At 36.7% G+C, this 25,797-nt stretch overlaps 2 protein-coding genes across 4 annotated transcripts in view; one reads left to right on the top strand and one right to left on the bottom strand.

Moving 5' to 3' along the window:
• Positions 1 to 5,377, bottom strand: part of LOC133652542 (anthrax toxin receptor 1-like) — a 50,798-nt gene extending 45,421 nt beyond the window's left edge. Inside the window, exon 1 of the mRNA XM_062051398.1 lies at positions 4,989 to 5,377. Coding sequence (XP_061907382.1) covers positions 4,989 to 5,149 — 161 coding nt within the window. The 5' untranslated portion in view covers positions 5,150 to 5,377. The remainder of the gene's footprint in view (positions 1 to 4,988) is intronic.
• Positions 1 to 25,797, top strand: part of LOC133652543 (MOB kinase activator 1A) — an 80,445-nt gene extending 54,648 nt beyond the window's left edge. For 2 of the 3 annotated variants that reach the window (XM_062051400.1, XM_062051399.1), the window contains 5 exons: positions 15,005 to 15,171; positions 15,298 to 15,391; positions 20,133 to 20,266; positions 20,955 to 21,118; positions 25,273 to 25,797. In XM_062051400.1, coding sequence (XP_061907384.1) covers positions 15,005 to 15,171; positions 15,298 to 15,391; positions 20,133 to 20,266; positions 20,955 to 21,118; positions 25,273 to 25,350 — 637 coding nt within the window. In that variant the 3' untranslated portion in view covers positions 25,351 to 25,797. Of the gene's footprint in view, positions 1 to 7,973; positions 8,212 to 15,004; positions 15,172 to 15,297; positions 15,392 to 20,132; positions 20,267 to 20,954; positions 21,119 to 25,272 lie in introns of those variants that run through there. The other variant, XM_062051401.1, reaches the window with a different exon arrangement.

Here is a 25,797-nt window from a genome sequence, read left to right as displayed (position 1 = left end):
GCAAATTAGTAACAGCTTGAAGGTTTAGGCCTCCTTCTCCAGAGGTTTTGCAAAGTTTCAGCTCTGCTCGTTTTACTGCTAACATCTTTACTGTATAATCCACCCCCAATTAATCAAAATGTTGTTATTATTGCAGACATGATACCTCATTAAAAGCCTGCATGCAAGTGGGCCTGTGATCATAACTAGGTCAGTGTTGATGTTAATCAAACCTGAACTCTTTTCCCCTCGCACTGAATGCTCTCCAAACTGAGCTGCTGGTATTTAGATTTTTTTTCTTAATGTTTTTATTGGGCTGTAAAGCAACTGCTACAAAGTCTTCTATATCCTGTGCAGAAACTAAATAAACAAAATGGAAAGAAGCAATTTATCATCAAGACAACCAATATCTATCCATTATGATTGCAGTTTACATAACTAGCAAATGACACTGAATGGGAAGTTTATCAAGTAAAAAGCAACAATTGTGCATGCTTGCATTTTTAAATCACAGTGGATGACCTCATTTAAACTTTGCTTTTATAACCTCAGATCCCCCTACTCCTCCTTCTTCTCACGAAACACCTATTTTTCCATTGTTACCGCGACATAAGTTCCAGCACAAACGGCCAAGACAACAGGCTGACACAGTAAAACATCTGGACCCAATGAATGAGAAGCTGCGTAGACGCCGGGAGATGATGGAGGAGTGCAGAGAGACGAGGCTAATGCTAGGACAGGACATAGGAGGACGGCGAAAATACACGTTTTTTGCATCCAAGAGGAAATACAATACAAAACAAAAATGGAAAAGATGCAATATTAACATACTAAAGCAAAATGACGCATTTGTAGAGCTCTTACTCATGACTCACACCCTGGAGGTCAAAGATTTTAGCAGGACAGCTGGATAAGCTATTAACATGTCTGGAATTGTCAGCATTTCAGTATAAGATCCATCCATCCATCCATTTTCTACCGCTTATTCCCTTCGGGGTCTCGGGGGGCGCTGGAGCCTATCTCAGCTACAATCGGGCGGAAGGCGGGGTACACCCTGGACAAGTCGCCACCTCATCGCAGGGCCAACACAGATGCACACACAATTAATAATACATAATGATGTCATTGACAAGTTCAAAATAAACATGAGACGCAAAACATATACGTTCAGAACTACAAATGAACGCACTTCCGTCGCTCGTTTTTGTCATTTTTCTAAATATCACAATTAAAAGGGAGGCATTTTAGATGGTGGAGGAGGCATGAGCGATACGTACTTTCATGTCAGAGTCGCCAAAGGACTTCACATTTGTCGCCTTTTTGAAAAAGAATATCTGAAAGGGTCTGATTACTCGCTAAATATAGCTACAAAGACACTGATATCTCCTGTTCTGTCCCCTTATACTTTGGCAGACCAGGTGCATTATAGTGTGTTTGTGATAGGTGTAGACCAGGGGTGTCAAACGTAGAGCATGCGGGCCGGATCAGTCCCACGAACAGGTTTTATCCGGCCCGCGGGATGAGTTTGCTAAGTATAAAAATGAGCCGAAATTTTTGAATGAAAGAAACTGCTGTTTTAAATGTGTCCACTGGATGTCGCAACAGCAATTCTTTGTATCTTTGTAGATGATGCTACATATGTAAAAAAAACACATGATGTTAGTGCACCAGTCGAGGAAAATGAGCTACATCAATAACATCCTGTCATTTTATTTTGATATTATTTTGTTATCTTGATAGATTGAAAATGAACACCAATGAGTTGACTGATGAACATTTTCACATAATTTATTCAGAAAGTATAAATATTGACAAATAAAGGTAGAATACTATTAACCGCAACATGTAAGTGTAAAAAAAACCCCAACAACATTATGATTTGTACATTTTCTGAATGTGCTTGTTCTATTTCTAAACAAAGAAAACAATCTGAAGTTGTCGTGCCGTGATTTTACCAGTCCGCCCGACTTGGGAGTAGATTTTTCTCCGTGCGGCCCCCAATCTAAAATTAGTTTGACACCCTTGGTGTAGACGCATCGCTGTAAATATCCAAAGTATCGAACTCGGATCGGTATTAGCGTGATGTGATGGATACGTTAGATGCAGTTTCTAGTCTGTACATCCAGTAAATTTACGAACCATTCATTGTAGAAACTTTTCGATTCACGGACCACAGACCGAATAAAAATACACTTTGGTTGTCAAACTTTGTGTCCGTGTACAAACGTTTCATCCACCCACTGTGTGCCCCCAGCGGAGCCATTTTGTGCCCGGAAGTGCATTCATTGTGGGCAGGCTTATTGATCTATGCTGCTCATTCAGTCAGCAATGTTTGCTGTTAGCTAATGTGATTTTTTAGCCATTAAACTGTTTTAGTTTCACTAGCTCAAAATGTGTTCAAAGAAAGCAATTGACAAGCGATGTGTGGTTTGAAACCTTCGGGAAGTCTCCACAGCATTGTTGACAGTGGCGTTCCCACCCACCGCCTCCTTTCGGCTGCACGCAAAGAAGATTAACCAACATGGTAAATTGGATTTTATCTCTAATTTTTGTAGCGACATGGCTGTTAAAGTTAGGAAGTTTTGTGATTTCAAGCTGTGAGTGCACCACAGGGCTAGTGACAGTGTGTGTCTGTGTGTGTGTGTCGGCAGGGCGGCTGCATACGAGGAGGTCAGTTCGGCTTGTGGTTGTTTTGACTTTGTTATTAAATAGAAAGTTGATCATCACACTGTACATTGCTTTATATTGTGTTCAATGTGTATAAACCTTTACTAAAATAGGGACTTTTCTTTAGGCTGAACCCCATTATTCCTGTTTACATTGTTTTATTATGGAGACATTTGCTCTAATATACAAACTTTTCTGTTTAAAAACCCTGTTCAAGAATTAATTAAATTCGTAAATCGAGGTTCCACTGAACTCGTTTTTCATCTGAGCTATGCAACTGCAGCGTCTCTTCTAGTCTGTCAGTGCACCTGTAAAAAATATTTTACATGATTTTGTACTACAATATGTCCCCTAGGTTATCGTAGTCATAATCAAATAACTACATGCAAATCCACAAACTTTTTCAATGATTATGACGTTTGAAGTCAAAGTATCGGTATCAGTATTGAAATGGGGGTAAAATGAAATACCAGTAAAAAGGGATTTCCCGATACAGCCGATATTACAGTTTTGAGTAATGGCCAATGCCGATATCAACTCGATACGATATCAGTACAAATCACACATACTTGTATTACTTAATTTGGTAGATTTCAACAAGTCAGATTTAAGACTTTAATGAATAAAATACCCATTTCACATACAGCACAGGCCAAAAGTTTGGTCACACTTTCTCATTCAATGCATTTTCTTTATCTTCATGACTATTTACATATTTGATTGTCACCAAAGGGATCAAAACTATGAATGAACACATGTGGAGTTATGTACTTAACAAAAGAAGGTGAAATAACTGAAAACATGTTTTATATACTAGTTTCTTCAAACTAACCCCTTTGCTCTGCTTACTGTTTTGCACACTCTTGGCATTCTCTTGATGAGCTTCAAAAGGTAGTCACCTTAAATGGTTTTCACTTCACAGGTGTGCCGTATCAGGGTTGATTAGTGGAATTTCTTTTCTTTATCAATGGGGTTGGGACCATCAGTTGTGTTGTGAATGAGAAGGTGTTTTCCAAACTTTTGGGTGTACTGTACATAATGGCAAAGAACGTACAAGAACATGAAGGAAAATGTTTTCTGTTCATATCCGGTACAGTAAGGGAAAGAAATGCAAAACACAATGTGGGGGCCAATTTAATACAATTTGTGCAGATAAAGCTGCTAAAACTAATGCAGTGTAGCTCAATATACAGCACTGCATTATAAGCTAGTAATGCTTTTAGACTGTATTTCTCCCACAATGGGAACATTTTAATTGAATGCATTAACTCATACGATTAATCACCAAAAATACTGCATTAATCATGTATTAACACAGATTAATCACACTATTTTTTTTGAGTGTACATGCTCCTTTAGAACCTTTAACTGTTCGGAAGTTTTGAACAAATAGACGTGCTTTCAAGTACAACATTAAAAAACTGTTCACGTATGACATTTTGATGAAGAAAAAAAATGGCATAATTTAAATTATGCAGGCTTGTAATTTACTGTGATTAATCACGATTCAAAAGTGTGATTAGTCCGATTAAGAAAATGTGTCGTTTGACAGCACTACTTTGTCTTAAAAATGAAAAAGTAAGATCTAACAATTCATATCTAATAACACATTAGTAAATAATTGTATTTTTACAGTGATGATTTTCAAAAATTACCCTTGTGTCGCAGTTTGGACGTACGGGAAATTCCAACAAAAATGCATAAACTGCATTGGTAAGACCTTCCCAAGACTGCTTACTGTATATTGGACAATTATGATCAATGCTGATATTTTCCAACACACGTCTTTTGGTGTTTTGCTCAGATCTGGACACCCCTAATAATAGACATATTGACTTCATATCTCTCCAAATTAGCATTGTTGTCTTTATGAAAACTGATTTTCTACAGAGCTCTTGTTCTGGATCTTGCTAGAAAAGTAAATAAGTATGGAAATGTAAAAAATGTTATTGAAAAAAAAACTACATATTTAAAGTATATAAATTCCGGTAAACGTCCATAACGCATCAATAAAACAACATTTTTACACACTTATTGCCTGATACAATTGTGGGTTAAATGTCCCCCATGTGGTCCATGTTATGCTGTGTTACTGTATGTTGTTCAGCCTGCAGATGATAGACTCATCAACAACAAAGCACTGATGGTTGCCATGTGTTAAAATGTAGGTTAAAGCCAGTATGAGAGCATATTGCATCATCAGCACACCAATCCAAATGGCTGCAAGCAAAACATACACAACATTTATACATTTTATAAAGCTAATCAACACATATAAGGTGATGTCCATCTTGTATTATATAGTAGGTTTCAGTGTTTGCATATAATAAATGACAACTCACTTATCCAGGACAAAGTAGAGGTCAAAGCCCCCAAAGCAGGAGGACGAGCCAGCCTCCCTTTTGTTCCGGTTGGGTCCGACATGAGCGAGAGCAACTAGAACCAGAGTGGCAGCAATCACAATTGGAAGCCAGGAGGATCTTCTACTCCAGCATGAAGGCATTATTCCATCTGAAGATCCCACACAGGTGAAGGTGAAGAGTACAAGAGTGTCAATAATGATGGCTCTCTTTGACGTGTCCTTCTGTCGGTCCTCCACAATCACCCCCCTTGCCGTGCAAAACAATCAATAATCCAACACAGAAGTGTAACTCAAAGGATGAAGTGGAGAGGAGAGAGAAAGTCAATGTTTTGAGTTGGAGTGCACTCTCATCAATGGCCCCTGCAACACAGATGATGCAAAGATCCTCTCCAACCCAACCTCCCACTTGTGCTGATTTTTGTTCACCGCATGACCTTGCAAACTAGGGATCTTCTGACTTTTTAACTCTCACTGTTTGCAATGTCCCCCCCCCCCCCCCCCCCCGCCCCCCAAGTCTCTCTGCCTCTTACTCCCTTAAGGTGATAAAAACCGGGAGACGTAAACCTTCACTACCAATAAGTGTATTCTGCCCCCTAGAGGTGGAAAATTAAGGCAAATGCATCTGAAGTTTAAGATGGCTATGTTTTTTTGTCATGGCAAAATTTGTTTGCAGAAAATATCACAAATATGCTTCAAAAAATCATTTTCTGCAGCATAAAAAAGCCCCAACCATAAAATATTTATTTGAGGAGAGGCTCATTTCGCCACACTTTGAAACGCCCTGTGATCGCCCCAGATCACTGAGGTCATCCCTAACTGAGCTTGGGCGTATTTTCATGATATCTGGGAATTACTATACTACAATATGCTATGCATGCACTATCCACTCTTTAAATACAAAAGCCAAAAATTGATTTGTTCAGACATAAAATATTGACTAATTTAATCGGCACGTGGCAGACACAAATCAAAGTGTGAAGAAGACTTGTTATGCCCCAAAACAGCAGTGAGTCATGCACTTGAAGCTTTGGTATTGATTAAACATTATATACTGTACGACAGGAGTGTCCCATGATTTTTCCACCGAGGGCTGCATATAGAAAAAAAACCCTGAAAAACATGTTTTGTCTTTGACACATTTTGTACATTAAAGATGCTAAAACCAATCCAATGAGGGCCGGAAACCTTGCATAGCCCTGTTATCGGGTCTATCGGTTCTGTATGTCACTACTAGTCCAAGAAATACGCATGGTTAAATAGTAATTTTCTTCAAAAGTGACTTTTCTAGCCATCGCCGAAAGCAAAAAATAAACCATTTTTAGTGGATGTGATTTTTATTGTATTATTATAATTTTATGTTGATTTGTATGTCATTTAAAATTATTTTATTTATGTTATTTTATTTTATCCTATATGTAATGTTATGTTATTCTATGTTTTGTTACTTTATTTTATTTAATGTTATTAATTTGTTTGTTTTTTACATGGTTTAATGTTATTTTATTTAGTTTTTAATGTTATTTTCTGTTACTTAATTTTATACTGCGTTGTTTTATATTATTTTATTTTATATTATTTTATTTTATATTTATTTTACTTTATATGCATTTTATTTTACATTGTTTAATGTTATTTTTTGTTACGTTATTGTATTATAGTTTTTTTATTTTACGTTATTCATTTTTATTTTATCGTACATTATTTTATGTTGTTTATTTTATTTTACGTTATTTATTGTTATTTCAATTCTTGTTATTTTGTTTTATTTAATGTTATTTTCTGTTATTTAATTTTACGTAAGTTAATGTTATTGTATGAATGCCGCAAGGCATTCAAACATATATTATTCTATTCTATGTTATTTTATTATATTTTTTTTCTATGTTATTTTATTTTTATTTTTATTCATGTTATGTTATTTTACGTTATTTTTTTATTTTATGTTATTTCATTCTGTTATTTGATCGTATTTTATTTTATGTTATTGATTTGTATTTTTTTTACATGTTTAATTTTATTTTATGTTACTTTATTTTATACTATGTTATTTTATGTTATATTTATTTTATTTTACGTTGTTTAATGTTATTTTTACTTTATTGTATTTTATGTTTTTTTTATTTTACATTATTTATTTTTATATGATCGTACATTGTTTTGTATTGTTTATTTTATTTTACGTTACTTAATGTTATTTAAATTCTTGTTATGTTGTGTTATTTTATTTTACGTTAGGTAATGTATTGTATGAATGATATTATTTTATTCTATGTTCTTTTATTATATTTCTTTCTATGTTATTTTATGTTATTGTATTTTATTTGTATTTGTATTTATGTTATGTTTTTATTTTATGTTATTTCATTCTGTTATTTTATCGTATTTTATCCTATATTTTATGTTATGTTATTCTATTTTTTGTTACTTTATTTTATGTTATTAATTTGTATTTTTTTACATGTTTAATGTTATTTTATTTAATGTTAAATTAATATTTATTTAATTTTATATGTATTTTATTTTACATGTTTAATGTTATTTTTACTTTATTGTATTTTATGTTTTTTATTTTACGTTATTTATTTGTATTTTATCGTACATTATTTTATATTGTTTATTTTATTTAACGTTACTTAATGTTATTTAGATTCTTGTTATTTTGTGTTATTTTATTTTACGTTAGTTAATGTTATTGTATGAATGCCACAAGGCATTCAAACATATTTTTTTATTTTACTATATTTCTTTCTATGTTTATGTTATTGCATTTTATTTTTATTGATGTTGTTATGTTATTTAACATTATTTTTTATTTTTAGAATATTTCATTCTGTTATTTTGTCGTATTGTATTTTATACTGTGTACTTCCGTTGCTTAAAAAGACTAAACCCAATACAATACTCGGTGCTTATTTTGTAGGTCAGCTGTAAAGAAAATGTCATCATACATCCGTGGATGTTGTCATTTATTTGTAGTTGCGGTGTGTACACGACAGGTGGTGACATTCTGTGCCTTTGAGACGCCACAGACAGCAGACAGAGGAAGAGCTTCAGTAGGCGCAGTTAAGTCGATGTTAGCTTAGCAGCACAACGATTTGTTGTTGTGTGAGTTCCAGTCAAATCAATTATCATCGACAAAACGAGAGCCAGGCACTTTAAACGAGGCTCTCTCACCTCTGCTTCGCCAAGATGAGCTTTCTATTGTAAGTAAAGCCGGTGGTCATCTGCTAAGTTACTGTCAATTTGTCAACGGAGCTTGCGGTTAGCTAAAGTTCCAACAAGGGGAAGTGAGTCAAAACAAAACCCCGTTACTACTAAAAAAGACTCACCTCCATTTTATGTGTATTTAAAGTATTGTATTTAAATGAACAGGTTATCAATCTTTACAACATACTAAATGTCATATGTGCTTCTTTGACTGTCGTCAACAACTGGAATTTAATTATAACTTGCGTGCTAGCATGACGGTTAAAGCTAGCTAAAGTTATTTTCCGTCCGACTCGGGTGTTTAATATTATTGCAAACATTGGTCATCGTTTATATCTTCGTAGTCTTAACTTTGGTGTCACGTGTATTTATTTAGTAATAATGACCCCCTGAAAGCGTTTTCCTCTGTTACGTCAAAATACTTTAATTAGTTGACACTCAACTATGATCATTGTCGAGAATATGGAAGTTGTGGTTGGTGGCATGTATCTTTAATTAACATACAGGTAGACTCACTGGACTTTTTATTAAAAACATTCTTACTACAAACCCCGTTTCCATATGAGTTGGGAAATTGTGTTAGATGTAAATATAAACGGAATACAATGATTTGGAAATCCTTTTCAACCCATATTCAATTGAATGCACCACAAAGACAAGATATATGATGTTCAAATTCATAAACTTTTTTTTTTTGCAAATAATAATTAACTTAGAATTTCATGGCTGCAACACGTGCCAAAGTAGTTGGGAAAGGGCATGTTCACCACTGTGTTACATGGCCTCTCCTTTTAACAACACTCAGTTAACGTTTGGGAACTGAGGAGACACATTTTTTTAAGCTTCTCAGGTGGAATTATTTCCCATTCTTGCTTGATGTACAGCTTAAGTTGTTCAACAATTCGGGGGTCTCCGTTGCGGTATTTTAGGCTTCATAATGCGCCACACATTTTCAATGGGAGACAGGTCTGGACTACAGGCAGACCAGTCTAGTACCCGCACTCTTTTACTATGAAGCCACGTTGATGTAACACGTGGCTTGGCATTGTCTTGCTGAAATAAGCAGGGGCGTCCATGGTAACATTGCTTGGATGGCAACATATGTTGCTCCAAAACCTGTATGTACCTTTCAGCATTAATGGCGCCTTCACAGATGTGTAAGTTACCCATGTCTTGGGCACTAATACACCCCCATACCATCACAGATGCTGGCTTTTCAACTTTGCGCCTATAACAATCCGGATGGTTCTTTTCCTCTTTGGTCCGGAGGACACGACATACACAGTTTCCAAAAACAATTTGAAATGTGGACTCGTCAGACCACAGAACACTTTTCCACTTTGTATCAGTCCATCTTAGATGAGCTCAGGCCCAGCGAAGCCGACGGCGTTTCTGGGTGTTGTTGATAAACGGTTTTCGCCTTGCTTAGGAGAGTTTTAACTTGCACTTATAGATGTAGCGACCAACTGTAGTTACTGACAGTGGGTTTCTGAAGTGTTCCTGAGCCCATGTGGTGATATCCTTTACACACTGATGTCGCTCGTTGATGCAGTACAGCCTGAGGGATCGAAGGTCACGGGCTTAGCTGCTTACGTGCAGTGATTTCTCCAGATTCTCTGAACCCTTTGATGATATTACGGACCGTAGATGGTGAAATCCCTAAATTCCTTGCAATAGCTGGTTGAGAAAGGTTTTTCTTAAACTGTTCAACAATTTGCTCACGCATTTGTTGACAAAGTGGTGACCCTCACCCCATCCTTGTTTGTGAATGACTGAGCATTTCATGGAATCTACTTTTATACCCAATCATGGCACCCACATGTTCCCAATTTGCCTGTTCACCTGTGGGAACTTCCAAATAAGTGTTTGATGAGCATTCCTCAACTTTATCAGTATTTATTGCCCCCTTTCCGAACTTCTTTGTCACGTGTTGCTGGTATCAAATTCTAAAGTTAATGATTATTTGCAAAAAAAAATTTTTTTTATCAGTTTGAACATCAAATATGTTGTCTTTGTAGCATATTCAACTGAATATGGGTTGAAAATGATTTGCAATTCATTGTATTCCATTTATATTTACATCTAACACAATTTCCCAACTCATATGGAAACGGGGTTTGTAGATGATCGAGACTTAAAACATATTCTTCCTTTTTAAGATAATAATGCTCAGTTTTGATTGACAGTATCACAGAGGTATTTACCGTCTAACCATGTCTATTCTTTTAATTTTGTCACGCGGTGAGGGATGTCTTGTCTTGGTGTCTTCTGTCTTGTGAATTGCATGTTTTAGTTTGAAAAGTAACTCCTCTCGTTTCAGATCACTTGCCCTTCCTTTTGTGTCATCAGTCTGACGTCATCCCTGACCCCTGATTGTTTCCACTTGTTCCCCATTACCCTCATGTGTCTTATAAGCCCACGCCTCCCTTTGTTCTGTGCTAGATTGTCTCGTTTATTCGTGCCTCTCTAGACTCCTGTCCATGCCTTGCCTCGTCTCGTGTTTGAATACCTTGATCCTGAACTCCTTCGTTGCTGTTTTGAGTTTTCTTTTTCTCCTCCCCAGCAGAGTGATTTTGTGTTATTTAGTTTTACAGCCGAAGTGGTGAGTTTTCAGTTTTTCTTACAGTTCTTTCTTTTCCTCAATTTTTTGAGTGACATTTTTTGTTAACCTTTATTAGATTAGAGAAAGTGTAGAAGTTTCATAGCCATTTTTTCTTCCTCCTGTTGGAGTGTTTTGTGTTTATAATAAGTTTCATAGAATATACGGCGCCAAGTATAGCTCGTCATTGTTTTTGTGTTTTCCTCCTTTCGGAGTGATTTTCGGTTGTTCCTTTTTTTTGGAACCTTTTTCGCGGACTAGTTATAGCCTTTATTGAATTGCCCTGACTCTGGAGGTGAAAGGAAGCTTTCAAAATAAAAGCCTGCCGAGTTATTCCCTACTCTGCATTTGAGTCCTATCTTTTGACCAAGCCTGACAAATTTTGATTTATAAAAGTATGGTATTACCGATTGCATTTATATTAGGGCTGTCAAGTGATTATTTTTTTAAATCCGATTAATCACAATCCAAACCTGTGATTAATCACGGGTTATTATTTGCTTGCATAAAATCAAATTAGCTGATACCCCAATATTTGGGTACAAATGCAATTTAGTAGTCAGAATGTCATACAGGAAGGTTATTAAATGATTTACTGAACTGCATGTCATTGATTTGCTCAAAACTTGGTGTAATTAAGTATAGTAAAAAAAATGTTGAAAGTATTTCCAGTTTGCGATAATGTAGTAAACACACTCAAACAACCTAACATCGTGCACCATTCACTTTTTTAGTTTAAACAGTTGTTGTAACAAACAAGTTTGTTTACTTTTTCAGATGACAATGCTGATCTTTTTTTGGTACAATGCGACCCCCAGCTCCTTGTGATTACCTAGATGTTCAACGTTCTCAAGGAAGCAAAATAAATTCACAATCAGTCTGTAGTTTCACGTTGATGCTCTTGTTTGTGTGGTACAGTTGGTTCATCCTTGCAGTAATTGTGCATCTCCAAGTTATTGTGCGACAGAACTGCTGTGGTGATAATAATTATTGCAGGACTTGGTCTTCTCAGGTGCCAAAGGCATATGTTTAACTTAACTGTGCTACTTTAGTTGACAACATTGAATCAGTAAACCTTGCCAGCGTAGCGTTCCCCTCTGCTTCTTGCCAATTGCAGCAGCAGCTGTCACTGCTCACTGAGGACGGTGACTGCTGCTTGCTTTTGCCTCAGTCTCTCAAGGCACAAAAAAGTCTCCCTAGAAAAAAGTCATTAGATTTGTCACTAGTAGCTGTTTAAAAATTATTAGCCAAGAGGATTGACAACATTTTTGGCGTCACCCTCGAGTATGTGTTTCGCTTTAAGATGGTATTTTAACATTTTAAGTGCGCCAATGATAAAAAAAACGTTTGGCACTGCAAAACCAATTGGTTACTACTTTAGTTTAATCCAAAGTTTCGTTTTGGAGCAAAATTGGCCGCCTTTCATCGTGATCACAGACTGTGTCACAAATGCGCACGTCTTCTGGGTTCATTCATATTTGATAATGCGATTATTTATTTTTATTAATCACAAGCGTTAAGGTTGACAGATCTAATTTATAAAGCATTTTATACAGACATGAGTCACAAAGTCCTTCATTGCATAAAACAGAAAAAATAACATCCAATAATAAAATCAAGATACAAATGGTAAATGGGTTATAGTCGTATAGCACTTTTCTACCTTCAAGGTACTAAAAGCGCTTTGACACTATTTTAACATTCACCCATTCACACACACTTTCACACACTGATGGCGGGAGCTGCCATGCAAGGCCCTAACCACGACCCATCAGGAGCAAGGGTGAAGTGTCTTGCTCAAGGACACAACGGATGTGACGAGGTCGGTGGAAGGTGGGGATCGAACCAGGAACCCTCAGGTTGCTGGCACGGCCACTTTCCCAACTGCGCCACGCCATCCCGTATACAGAACAATAGCGTGCAGTAAAATGTAGTGAGGGGGCAATAAAGATATTTGCTTGGAAATATTCAAAGGGCTTGTCTTTTAGAAAAATATGTTTTGCATATTTTAAAGAATATGTATTGATGAAGGTTGCAATTGTCAGGGAAATGAAGATGTATTAGAAAAGTGAGTCTCTATTCACCTAACGATTCGATGATCAGATTCCTGGGGAGACTATTCAATTCAGAATGGATTCTCGGTTCAATCCGATTCTCACATTTTATTATTTGGTGTAATAATTATAATGAACCTTTTTTTTACAGGTTATAAAATCTCCTTTTGATTGCATGGAAATTGCCAAAAAAAATACACTACCGTTCAAAAGTTTGGGGTCACACTGAAATGTCCTTATTTTTGAAGGAAAAGCACTGTACTTTTCAATGAAGATAACTTTAAACTAGTCTTAACTTAGAAATACACTCTATACATTGCTAATGTGGTAAATGACTATTCTAGCTGCAAATGTCTGGTTTTTGGTGCAATATCTACATAGGTGTATAGAGGCCCATTTCCAGCAACTATCACTCCAGTGTTCTAATGGTACAATGTGTTTGCTCAGAAGGCTAATTGATGATTAGAAAACCCTTGTGCAATCATGTTCACACATCTGAAAACAGTATAGCTCGTTACAGAAGCTACAAAACTGACCTTCCTTTGAGCAGATTGAGTTTCTGGAGCATCACATTTGTGGGGTCAATTAAACATTAAAAATGGCCAGAAAAAAAGAACTTTCATCTGAAACTCGACAGTCTATTCTTGTTCTTAGAAATGAAGGCTATTCCACAAAATTGTTTGGGTGACCCCAAACTTTTGAACGGTAGTGTATATTTTTAAAAACTAATTCTTATTTAAAAATACAAATAGGTTTTCATTTTTAATCGATTTGTTTGAATTATGAATCCGCAATTTAGAATCGGGATGAATAAGAATCGCCTTTTGAATGTCAATAGATTATTTTGGCCACCCCTAGTACTTGGTATAATAATAATGAAACTTTTTAAACAGATTACAGGTCAAAAAAGATCCTTCTGATTGCACATGGCCTAAAAATGTCTTTTAAAAATGTACTCTTGTTGAAATATATACATATACATGTATGTATATACACATTTTTTTAAATCGATTTTTGAAAATATATTCATAGATTTACAGCCATGGACTCGGGATCATCATCTTTTCATTTTTTTCGTTTTGTCGGGACAGACGGCAAAAGTTTACCAAATAACCTCAGATATTGGCAGGGTACTTAGTCTGTTTAACCAAATGTCACTAGAATTTAAAATAGATCAATGGATGTTAAAACCAGTGTTAAGAAGGTGGGATCGAAGTTACGTGACAGAATTTACTATCAACAGTCTGGCAGCAGCGTTCAACTAACAAAAGCATGAATTATCATCTCTAGCTCAGTATAAGATACTATTTTTTTTAAACTGATTTTTGAAGATGAAAAAAGCAAGTGCAGGGTGAAATATTTTACATGTTTTTTCATAGGATATTGACTGATCCAAAGTAGATTTCGGTTTCTTCGATGAGGACTCACATTTTGACTGGGTGGACATTTTTTCCTACAGAACAGCTATGTACTTGTGATGTTGGGTTGCGCATGGCGCTAAATTATATTGTTTTTAAACCTTATTTAACAGCAGAACATGAAGTAATTGTGTTTTGGTTTAATTTTAGGCAACGGTAGATGCAACATAGGGGTGATTAAAAAATACATCCATGTTTCCTGGGCTTTGTGCAAATATGCACTGGTTTTAAAGATAATGTACACGTCATTGTACGTCTGATATATAACTACATTGATGAATTGGTGTGTTATAAAGTATGACCAAGTCAGCTGTAAAATGTGCTAACAAGGTGTTAAGCAGAGTTACGATGCCATCTACTTTGCGAAGTTGGAACAAGCATTATCTTCATCTTCATTTTGTTTCATGGGAAAATGCACTTAATAGACATAAAAATGTAAACGTGACAGATTGTAGCCAGTGGCTTAACTCCATCACCGGCAGGTAAGCTATTGTAGCAACCCCGCCTCCACCCGCAGAGGCAAAAGATAGTGGATAACTGACAAGCTGATTCCCTCTGATTATTTAATTCTGCTATTGAACCAATCCGCTCAGGTGATGAGAGCGATGCAAAGAGTGAACCCTCTTGCATCCAGTTTGGAAGCAACAAACTAATTGGTTTGATTATCGGCCTAGACCTACCAATCATGCTGTCAAACAACACTTGTGTTTCTATCCAGTGGCAGTCGCTCATCCAAGACCTTTAAGCCTAAGAAGAACATCCCTGAGGGGTCCCATCAGTATGAGCTGCTGAAACATGCTGAGGCGACACTGGGCAGCGGGAACCTGAGGCAGGCTGTCATGCTGCCAGAGGGAGAGGATCTCAATGAGTGGATCGCAGTCAACAGTAAGTGCAGAAATAAATCAGCACTGTAGAAAATTTAAGTGAAAAAAAGTTATTGTTGTGAAAAAATCAGTTCATCATCATTGTGTAAAAAAGTTATTTCTTAACAAACACCATTTTGTTTTACAGCGGTGGATTTCTTCAACCAGATCAACATGCTATATGGCACAATCACAGAGTTCTGCACAGAGACCAGCTGCTCAGTGATGTCTGCTGGACCAAGGTAAGGATGTCATGCAGTGAGTTAAAGTTATATCAATTAGTATCGGGTTTTCAAATATATCACAATATAGAATCAAAACTAAAACAATTACCGGTATACACTCTGATTGAGTTAGCATTTCGACTGCATGAGCTCTTCAATAATATGCCGTGGTCTTACAGCCTTGCAGCAAGTGTAAACTTCTGTAGTCAGAACTCCAACAACTTGAGTGCCTAAAGGGAAACTTCACTTTTTTTGGCGTTGTCTATTATTCACAACCTTATATGAAACAAGCACACACATGTTTTTCTTTTTTTATTCATACTAACTCATAAATAAACGCCAGCAAAAGTCAGCTAACAATAAAGGTAATGAGTGTCGCTCTATTCTGCCTATATAAAGCGCTCTAAAAACATCCAAAATCTCCATCAATGTTTTATATACATGCTGTAAGTATATATGTAATGTAGTAAAAGGCACAGTTTGGCGTGGCTCAGATGGTAAAGCGACCGTGTCAGCAACTTGAGGATTCCAGGTTTGATTCCAGCTTCCGCCATCCTAGTCACTGCCGTTGTGTCCTTGAGCTAGACACTTAACCCACCTTTCTCCCAGTGCCACCCACAGTGCTTTAATTGTAGCTTAAATATGGAGATAGTGAGTTTCACAATGTAAAGTGTTTTGAGTCTCCAGAGAAAAAGTGCTATATAAATATTCACTTCACTAAGTTGAATGTCAAAGTTGACCAACTTGGTATATGACCACAACCTTCTACTATACAAGTGTAATGCATGTAAATAGTTTATCTACGTTAGTACTTATAATACCAATCTTGCTAATATTTGGTTAATATTCATGTCATGAGATGTAAATGGTGTATTGTTGGCGGTTTTTAGATGTTTTTTTGAAGGCTTAATGGGCGCAATAAAGGACTCCTACTAGCTTCATTGTTAGCCACCTCATACTTGCCGTATGTTACAAATTGCTGCAAAATGTATAAAAAAAGAAATACATGTGGTCTTGTCTTACTTAGGGATTGTGAATGATGGGCAAAGTTTCAAAAAAAGCGCAGTTTCTTCAATTAAGCTTGTCTGCTTGTGCATCAGTGATGTATTATGGTGCAGAAACTTAAAGAAGAACTTCACTTTTTGGGTAATTTTGCCTATGGTTCACAATCATTATGAAAGATAAAACAAATGTTTTTTTTTTTTTAATGCATCCCAACTCGTAAAATAAACATAAATAAAAGTCTGTATACAACGGAGCCAGTGGGAGGTCCTCTATTCCGCCCATAGAACCCAATAAATAACATTTACAACATTTTGTGACTTGGAATATTAACCAAGTATTAGCGCTTATAATAACAATATCCCTAACGCTGACAAATTTATAGCGGCGCCGTGATCACTAGCTTTTGTGGCTGTATTGACATCATCCGCTAGTGAGCTGCTTCCTCATAATGCATCTCACCTTAATAGTAGATGGATGAGGTCATAATACGACAAGTTGGTACACTTTGACAGCCAATTTAGACCTGGAAATGGCGAGAATGACGCAAAACAACTCTTGGTTCCACCCCCACTTTCTTTGCGAGGGAGTCGTTCTTCATCTAAACGGGAATATAACAAGATTCTATAAATCAGCATCCTAATGACGGCCGACCTTGTACAGTAAGTGATGTTTATTTATGTTTGTTGGCTCTCATGAAGTCTGCAGTAATCAGTAGGGATGATACTCGAAACCGGTTTTCCCGGTTGTTTGATAAGAAAAGAACCGAGTCCTCGGACTCGAATCCCTTTTTGAGAACCGGTACCCGTTATCGAGACCACTATAGTAAAGGAAAAGAGTTGATTCTTTATTCGAATCCCGTCCCGACCAGAAATGCTCCGTGTGACATCACAAGAATTGACGTCACGTAGCTCAGTCATTAGGCGCAGATAGCGAAAGCAGGAAAACAACGGACGGGAAAAAGCTCTCCAAGGTGTAATAAAGTTCAAAACAAAAGCTATAATCCATCGAATAACTTTACTGAGAGATTTGAGCAGGGTAAAACACATGACGAACACTTTTACGACCAACCGGAAACATAGCAACGCACCTCCTTTACGGCAGCTGTCGCAACGTTCTTAAAACAACCGCAGCACATACATATATATACAACATATCTCCCTTTTTTAACTTTTGTTTTTCTTTCCTTGTAAACGTTACAAAATCACACTGTAGATGTGTTGTCTGTCTAATTATAAATAATGCAGACGAGGCGTGTTGGCTGAGTTCTTGACGTTAACTTTCACAGCGTGGCAACATGCAACACTTTTCTGGGCTACCGCGCATGCTCGTAACTCCCGTTGCATGCTGGGTATTGTAGTTGTTATATTCTCTAGCTCATAACATTTTTCCCCCATAAAGAAATAATGTTAACTCAATAAAGTGTATTTCTTTTTTTAGCTTTAACTTTTCATTTTTTAGCATTGTAACCACATTTGCAAACAACTTTTCTCTTCATAAAATGTTCTTTCAATAAAGAAAGTGCAAAAATGTCAAAGCATCATAACAAACAGTTATGTCAAATAGCAGCAGAAGTGCACTTTTTGGAGAGCTGTATTATTTTCAGTTTTGTGCCCAAGGGACTGATTTTATTTAACACTATATTATTATTTATACACCTATAGTGATCACAGAGACAGCTTGTTTTTGTGTTACTGTATATATTTGTTTCTCTGAAAAATCCCACTTAATATACTTTGGGTAACAACGGTCAATATTTATTTATTTTATTTTATTTTTTTAGGTGGGTAACAGTCAATATTTATTTATTTATTTATTAGATTTAATTTTTTTATTATATAATAAAAGTGAGCTTTTGTTAAACCAAATATTGTGTGTTTTTTCCATATACAACAACCTATCTGGACTCGATAAGAGAATCGATAAGGAATCGGTTCGATAAGAGAATTCGATAATAGGCTCGAACTCGATAATTCCTTATCAAACATCATCCCTAGTAATCAGTGATGTTGTCGAAGGAAAAAGCAAACAACGTGTTACGGTTTTTAAATAAATGCGTTGCATATGCTTAAAATGATCGAAATATGTTTTTATAAATGTGCCTCTTACTACCTTACATATATACTTACAGCATTTATATAAAACCGTAATACAGGTGTTTACATGTTTTTAAGGGCTTTATAGGCAGAATAAAACGACTCCTATAAGCTCCATTGTAAGCAAATTTTTGATTGCATTTATTTACTATTTAGAATACATTAAAAAAAACAAAAAAAACATGTGCTTGTCTTACTTAAATTACGATTGTGAATGATAGTCAAAATTCCCCAAAAAGTGCAGTTGCAGGGAATGATTAGTTTTACCAACCAGGGATGTGTACCAAAACATGGTTCCATAGTGGGACGTGTGTCGACGTAAACAGTACTAACCAGACAGAAAAAAATAAGTAACTATCGGTGGCTCATTTCGGTGCTGAATGACTGCAGATTCAGCTACCTGCAACAAGTGCTTGAAGGTGACGTGTTGCAAGTAACGTCTTGAAAGTAATGTAGCGTCTTGACAGAAGACTATAACCTGCTACCAAAGAATGTACAACCATTCTTCTCAACTAAAGAGGAGACATATAATCTTAGAGTCTCCAGACAAAAAGTGTTATATAAATATTATTCACTTCACTAAGTTGAATGTCAAAGTTGACCAACTTCTCAGTTTATGACCACAACCTTCTACTATACAAGTGTAATGCATGTAAATAGTTTATCTGCGTTAGTACTTATATTACCAATCTTGCTAATATTTGGTTAATATTCATGTCATGAATGTAAGAGCATTTAAAGACCAAACCCACTCGGGCGGAACATACTCGTAACTCGCAGAGGTCCACGGCACAGGTGTCACACAAAAGAATCCTCGGCATGTATTTTTCCCGCATTAAAGTTGACGCCAACAACGTCCTCTGTGCAGCAAAGCAATGACTACCACAGTGCAGAATTGGCATTAGGACGCCAAACTAGATCATAAAAATGTTCTAATGACATTCTGAAGTATTGAAAATGCTTTTTAGCATCATCAACAACCCTTCCTCGGCTTCAACGCCATGACAGAAAAATGTAAACAACGCACAATGATTGAAGGAAATGTAGGATTTTACAGGAAACAGAAAGGCGCTAGACTATGGAAGCTTTTGATGACTGTGCACATTCAGAGCACCTTCACCATGACATTACATTCCTATTGTAACATGAAAGAAATGACCTATCAATAGACAGCAAATTGTTGTATTTTTCTTTCTTTGTTCTTAAGTACTTTTTGAGCACATTCCACCGTAGCACGATAAAGTGAGAACCATGATCATTTTGGTCATGATAACAGTGATATGAAATGTTCGTATTGTTACACCCCTAACTGGAATTAAATGAAATGTGACCTCTGGTCTGTGTAGATGCTGCTTTTCTGAAATCTAGATTTGGCACTTCCTCTGTCCTCCTAATGCCGTGACAGTCAGTGTTTAATCAAGAGGAAGGGACTGGGACTCGCTTCCTGCTCTGAGTTGCTATCAAGAATATACGTGTCCAAAAGATAGCGCTGCGTTTCCCCCTTCCACTCCTAATTTTAGTTTAACATCCTCCCACACAAATCTTTCCTGAACTAGCAGACACATGCCATGTGTAGAGCTTTTAGTGCCTTACGATCTGCATCATTTCAAAGTTAGATTAATATTATGCTCACCGGCTTGTCATTGTAACTATGTTTGCAGATATGAGTACCACTGGGCTGATGGTACTAACATTAAAAAGCCTATCAAGTGCTCTGCCCCCAAGTACATCGATTACTTGATGACCTGGGTCCAAGACCAGCTGGATGATGAGACACTTTTTCCATCAAAGATCGGTGAGGTTTGATTATTGATTTCCCCCACACACACACACATTTTCAGATCAGTTAAAGCATGTAGTGGAGATACTAATACATATTTGAACCTTGTAGACGGGAACCAACCTAATACAAGCCCAGTGTTATATTATTTATTATGTAAGCCTGTTGATAAATGTTGACTGACTTCTTTGAAGAAAAAGCTATAATTACAAATTTGTTTTATAATACATGTTCTGTGTGTAAATCTTAGGCACAGTTGGGGTGTAAAATGTTTTCTTGATATTTGTCTTTTTTCTGCATTTCAAATAATTATAAAAAAGACACTTCCATTCTGTATCTGTATGGAAGAATCATACATCTAATGCTGAAAATGATCATGTGTTAGCCACACTAAGGAGATGCCCCAGGATAGAGAACACCGCTTAAAGTCCACAGATTATCAGCTTTAGTTTTGCTACAAAGTCCAATCTCATGACTTCAGTCTTAATTTTAGATTTTTCATGTGATAATGTGTAAAAGCACTACAAGGCTTGCTATTCTTTGACGTTGGAATCAACCCTAAGGCAGATGATACCAATCCAATTCTAGTACAGCACAGGAAACAAGAAATGCCAGACCAAAACATGTTCAGAAAGTGGCAAATCATTACGAGGTCGAGGTTGGGAAAAAAAGCATTTTTTGACATGATCTTTTTTCATCTTAGGAGTTCCTTTTCCCAAGAACTTCATGTCTGTGGCCAAAACCATCCTGAAGCGCCTTTTCAGGGTTTACGCCCACATCTACCATCAGCATTTTGACTCTGTGATGCAGCTGCAGGAGGAGGCTCACCTCAACACCTCCTTCAAGCACTTCATTTTCTTTGTCCAAGTGAGTGACCGTACAATGTCACTCACTAGTGGTGGGCGTTATGGCCTCAACTGTATATCGCAGCCTACTGCGATAACGACACATATAACGATATATTTGGTTGGTATGTAAATGATAATAGAAGCATTTCAAAACGTGTTACAAAGGCTCTTAATTTGGCTACAGACCTACGTGGTATGATTTTATCAAAACTATTATCAATCTGTTTGTTAATTTACTGTTAATATCTGGTTACTTTCTGTTGTAACAAGGTTCTATCTACACTTCTGTTAAAGAGTAATAAGCACTTATTCTTCTGTTGTTTGAATACTTTACATTAGTTTTGGGCAATACTACGAATTTGGGTATTGATCCAATACCAAGTAGTTACAGGGGCAGTGCTGGCAATACCAATGCTGATACTTGAAAAAATGTTAAGATCAATAAACGATGCAACTATTGGCTATTATTTAAATAATTTGAATTTTGCTGTTCAAGCCCTCCTGTGTCCAATTTTTGTAAACATTAACATATAAGACCAAATATTGTTTTGATAATGAAAAATATAATTCTAACCACTGTAGTATTGACCTGATACTGACGGACTATACTTGGTATCGTTACTGTCGATATGTGTATACAGGTTTGCCGCTGGGAATTAAAAAGCATTAAAGGCCTTCTGAAATGAATTTTTTTTTATTTAAACGGGGATAGCGGATCCATTCTATATGTCATACTTGATCATTTCGCGATATTGCCATATTTTTGCTGAAAGGATTTAGTAGAGAACATCGACGATAAAGTTCGCAACTTTTGGTGGCTGATTAAAAAAGCCTTGCCTGTACCGGAAGTAGCGTGACGTCGCAGGTTGAAAGGCTCCTCACATTTCCCTATTGTTTACACCAGCAGCGAGAGCGATTCGGACCGAGAAAGCGACGATTACCCCATTAATTTGAGCGAGGATGAAAGATTTGTGGATGAAGAACGTGAGAGTGAAGGACTAGAGTGCAGTGCAGGACGTATATTTTTTCGCTCTGACCATAACTTAGGTATAAGGGCTCATTGGATTCCACACTTTCTCCTTTTTCTATTGTGGATCACGGATTTGTATTTTAAACCACCTCGGGAACTATATTCTCTTGAAAATGAGAGTCGAGAACGCGAAATGGACATTCACAGTGACTTTTATCTCCACGACAATACATCGGCGAAGCACTTTAGCTACAGAGCTAACGTGATAGCATCGAGCTTAACTGCAGATCGAAACTAAATAAATAAACCCCTGACTGGAAGGATAGACAGAAAATCAACAATACTATTAAACCATGGACCTGTAACTAGACTGTTGATGCTTTCCAGCCTGGCGAAGCTTAACAATGCTGTTGCTAACCACGCCATTGAAGCTAACTTAGCTACGGGACCTCACAGAGCTATGCTAAAAACATTAGCTATCCACCTACGCCAGCCAGCCCTCATCTGCTCATCAACACCCGTGCTCACCTGCGTTCAAGCGATCGACGGAGCGACGAAGGACTTCACCCGATCATCGATGCGGTCAGCGGCTAGCGTCGGATAGCGCGTCTGCTATCCAAGTCAAAGTCCTCCTGGTTGTGTTGCTGCAGCCAGCCGCTAATACACCGATCCCACCTAAAGCTTTCTTCTTTGCAGTCTTCATTGTTCATTAAACAAATTGCAAAAGATTCACCAACACAGATGTCCAGAATACTGTGGAATTTTGCAATGAAAACAGAGCTTTTTGTATTGGATACAATGGTGTCCGAATACTTCCGTTTCAACCATTGACGTCACGCGCATACGTCATCATACATAGACGTTTTCAACCAGACGTTTCGTGGGAAATTTAAAATTGCACTTTATAAGTTAACCCGGCCGTATTGGCATGTGTTGCAATATTAAGATTTCATCATTGATATATAAACTATCAGACTGTGTGGTCGGTAGTAGTGGGTTTCAGTAGGCCTTTAAGTCATTAAATTGATTTTGCAGAAATTAAGGCCTTAAATGGCATTAAAAAGCATTAAATGCGATGTCCACAGGCATTAAAAAAGTCATACAATTGTAAGACTTAGCCAATAGTTAATACATCGCTCAATCAAACTATAAATGAAATATAACTTAATAACGTTGCGGTCATTGATAAATCGCTACGTCGGACTTGTGTGTCTTTTCTTCGGCTCTGGCTTACAAACTGGATAAAAGAGGCCTGGTAAGGTCGCAAAGCGTTTAATCTATCATCCTCATCAATCATATACTCAAAGCACTGCCTCCACTCGGCTGGAAGGCAAAATCAAACGACTGCCATTCTTTGGTCACTATAGGCGATGTTGTCCTTAACTCTGACATCATGTCATGTTAATGAGGAAGCTTAGCTTGTTTCATACACTACTTTTTTATTTCAGTCGTCTCCAGTTCAACACACATGAGCTAATTACTTGACTAACATTAGCAGCTCTGGTGACGCACCTCTCGTGACCTAAGATGGCCTATGATGGACAACCAAGGCAAATCTCACAACAGACCACAACTCTTACTTTCTGACATTCCCACAGTAAATTAATTCCTTCAGTTGGCTGACACTTTATACATAACTTGCTATCTAATGTACCCATTTTAAACAACTTTGAGGGTGTATAATACAATCTATTTAAGATGTTAAATTGACTGCTTATTTTTAATTCATCTAAAGGGCTTATTGGCATTCTTCTAAATATCATTCCATGACATGTCTTTTTCTAAAATGTTTCAAGTCATCCATCTCCAAACACATGCATCATTTACTACATTCCTAGTATGATGTTCATTTATTATTTCATAAAACCTTTTTAACTATTTTTTAAAAAGTGTATCCTGATTAAAAAAATATGTTCTCCAGTTCGTGGCTATTGTTAGTCATATTTTCAGAGAAAATTAATTTTTTAAAGAGATAAAATAAAAAAACGAGTTCTGGGTAAATTAAATTGATCAACTGATTCAGAATTGGATGTTTTTTAGAAGGCTCAAGTGCAGTTCCTCTTTAATAGTTTTGATTGAAAGTACAGTGTGATGATTGACAGACGAACATTTTAAATGGCTATTGTCTACAGCCGGTGCACCAAGTCAGAACACCGGATGCTTGAAATGCAACATTCTGTGACAAAAGCGAGAACATTTCAAGAAAATGGAAACAGCAAATTTCAGCAAAAGTAACTAGCTGGCTAACTTTTCAAAATGTGGTTAAAACACATTGATTGTAGACCCAGAGAAGCGTTCTGCAGTATCTGCAAAAAAACTTTGCTCTATGGGCATCAATGCGGTGAAATCACACATGCTATTTATTAGCTAATCAAAAGTTGGCGAATGAAGGCAGACTGCAGTTAATGGTGCCAATTTTCTTTGGCATGACCAACAAAGCCGCTTCTGCTATCGCCACTGTCAGCTGCTGCTACCACTCAAGAAAAATAGATACCACAAAATTCTCACATAAAACGGTCCGGCAGGCCAATTCTAATTCACTGCAAACTTTTCAACTATTCAAGATTATCATTGTCAAATGCTTACACACAATTGTAAGTTTTTGACTATATACCCATATGCGATAGGACATGGGCATTGTTTTTTTTTTTAGAAACTCTGGTATAGATCTGCCACCTCTGTTTACATTCAAGAGCTCTTAGTGGTTTAGCATATTCCCCTATGGCATGTAGTGTAGCATGTTTAGCTATTCCTCGTTTTCCAATGATATAACATTGCGTTTAGGTTGCGTTTGTTCTTTTGTGGCTGTCAGGATTGCGGAATACAGCTAGAATGTGTCATCAACATGCATTATCACGACATTACAATAGTATTAAAATCTCCTTCGGCGGCCAAATTTATATCGTCTATATCGCACAACCATAGAAGTCACAGTTTTAGATTCTTACTTTAGTCTTGGTATGTTTATCCACTCGTACACGTGATGCAGTGTTTTTCTATGACCCTCTTCAATATGTGGGAAAAGTCTTTACATCTCTGTGGCTCAACAATGCTCATATCATGTAGAAAAACGAAATAAGGAGAAGTTATAACCCAAAATCAAGCTCTGATATGAAAGTGGAAATCAATGCATAATGTGAAAATGTAATCCAAAGAACAGTGTTTTGTAAACCTTCTAACAAGTATGTTTGTTTGACCTGCAGGAATTCAACTTGATTGACCGGCGAGAGCTCGCTCCCCTCCAGGACTTGATTGAGAAGCTTGGTTCCAAGGACAGATAGACATTGCATCACCCACTTTTTTTTTTTAGTTATGTTTCTTTTCCCAACACTTTCTTTCTTTTTGTCACTATCCCCCTTCTTGGCCTCTGCTACCTCTGTGACTTCTTGTCTCAACTCAGTGTGTGCCTTCTTTTCACTCCTCACAGCTCCATCTGCTGTCTTTCTACAGTCTGAAACTTTTTATCCATCAATGTTGTTCTTCTAGAAATGAAATGGCACAGGGTCCTAAATGTATTATTCACATGAGTAGTCAAAAAGAAAAAAATATGTTTACTTTTTAAGAGCGGACCAATGACTATTGGAAGTGGAAATGAGCTTTTCCCCAGTTCAGGGGTTGTTTTTACAGTCTTCTTTTTCATTTATCCCTGACCAAATAGTCTAAGCTTACATTTAAATTTGTATTTTAGCACAATTTAAGGAGAGACATATATATATATATATATATAT

Source organism: Entelurus aequoreus, linkage group LG06 (genome assembly GCF_033978785.1).
Source record: "Entelurus aequoreus isolate RoL-2023_Sb linkage group LG06, RoL_Eaeq_v1.1, whole genome shotgun sequence".
Taxonomy (NCBI): Eukaryota; Metazoa; Chordata; class Actinopteri; order Syngnathiformes; family Syngnathidae; genus Entelurus; species Entelurus aequoreus.
The sequence above is the reverse complement of the archived record's forward strand: the minus strand, read 5'-3'. Positions and strand labels throughout refer to the sequence as shown.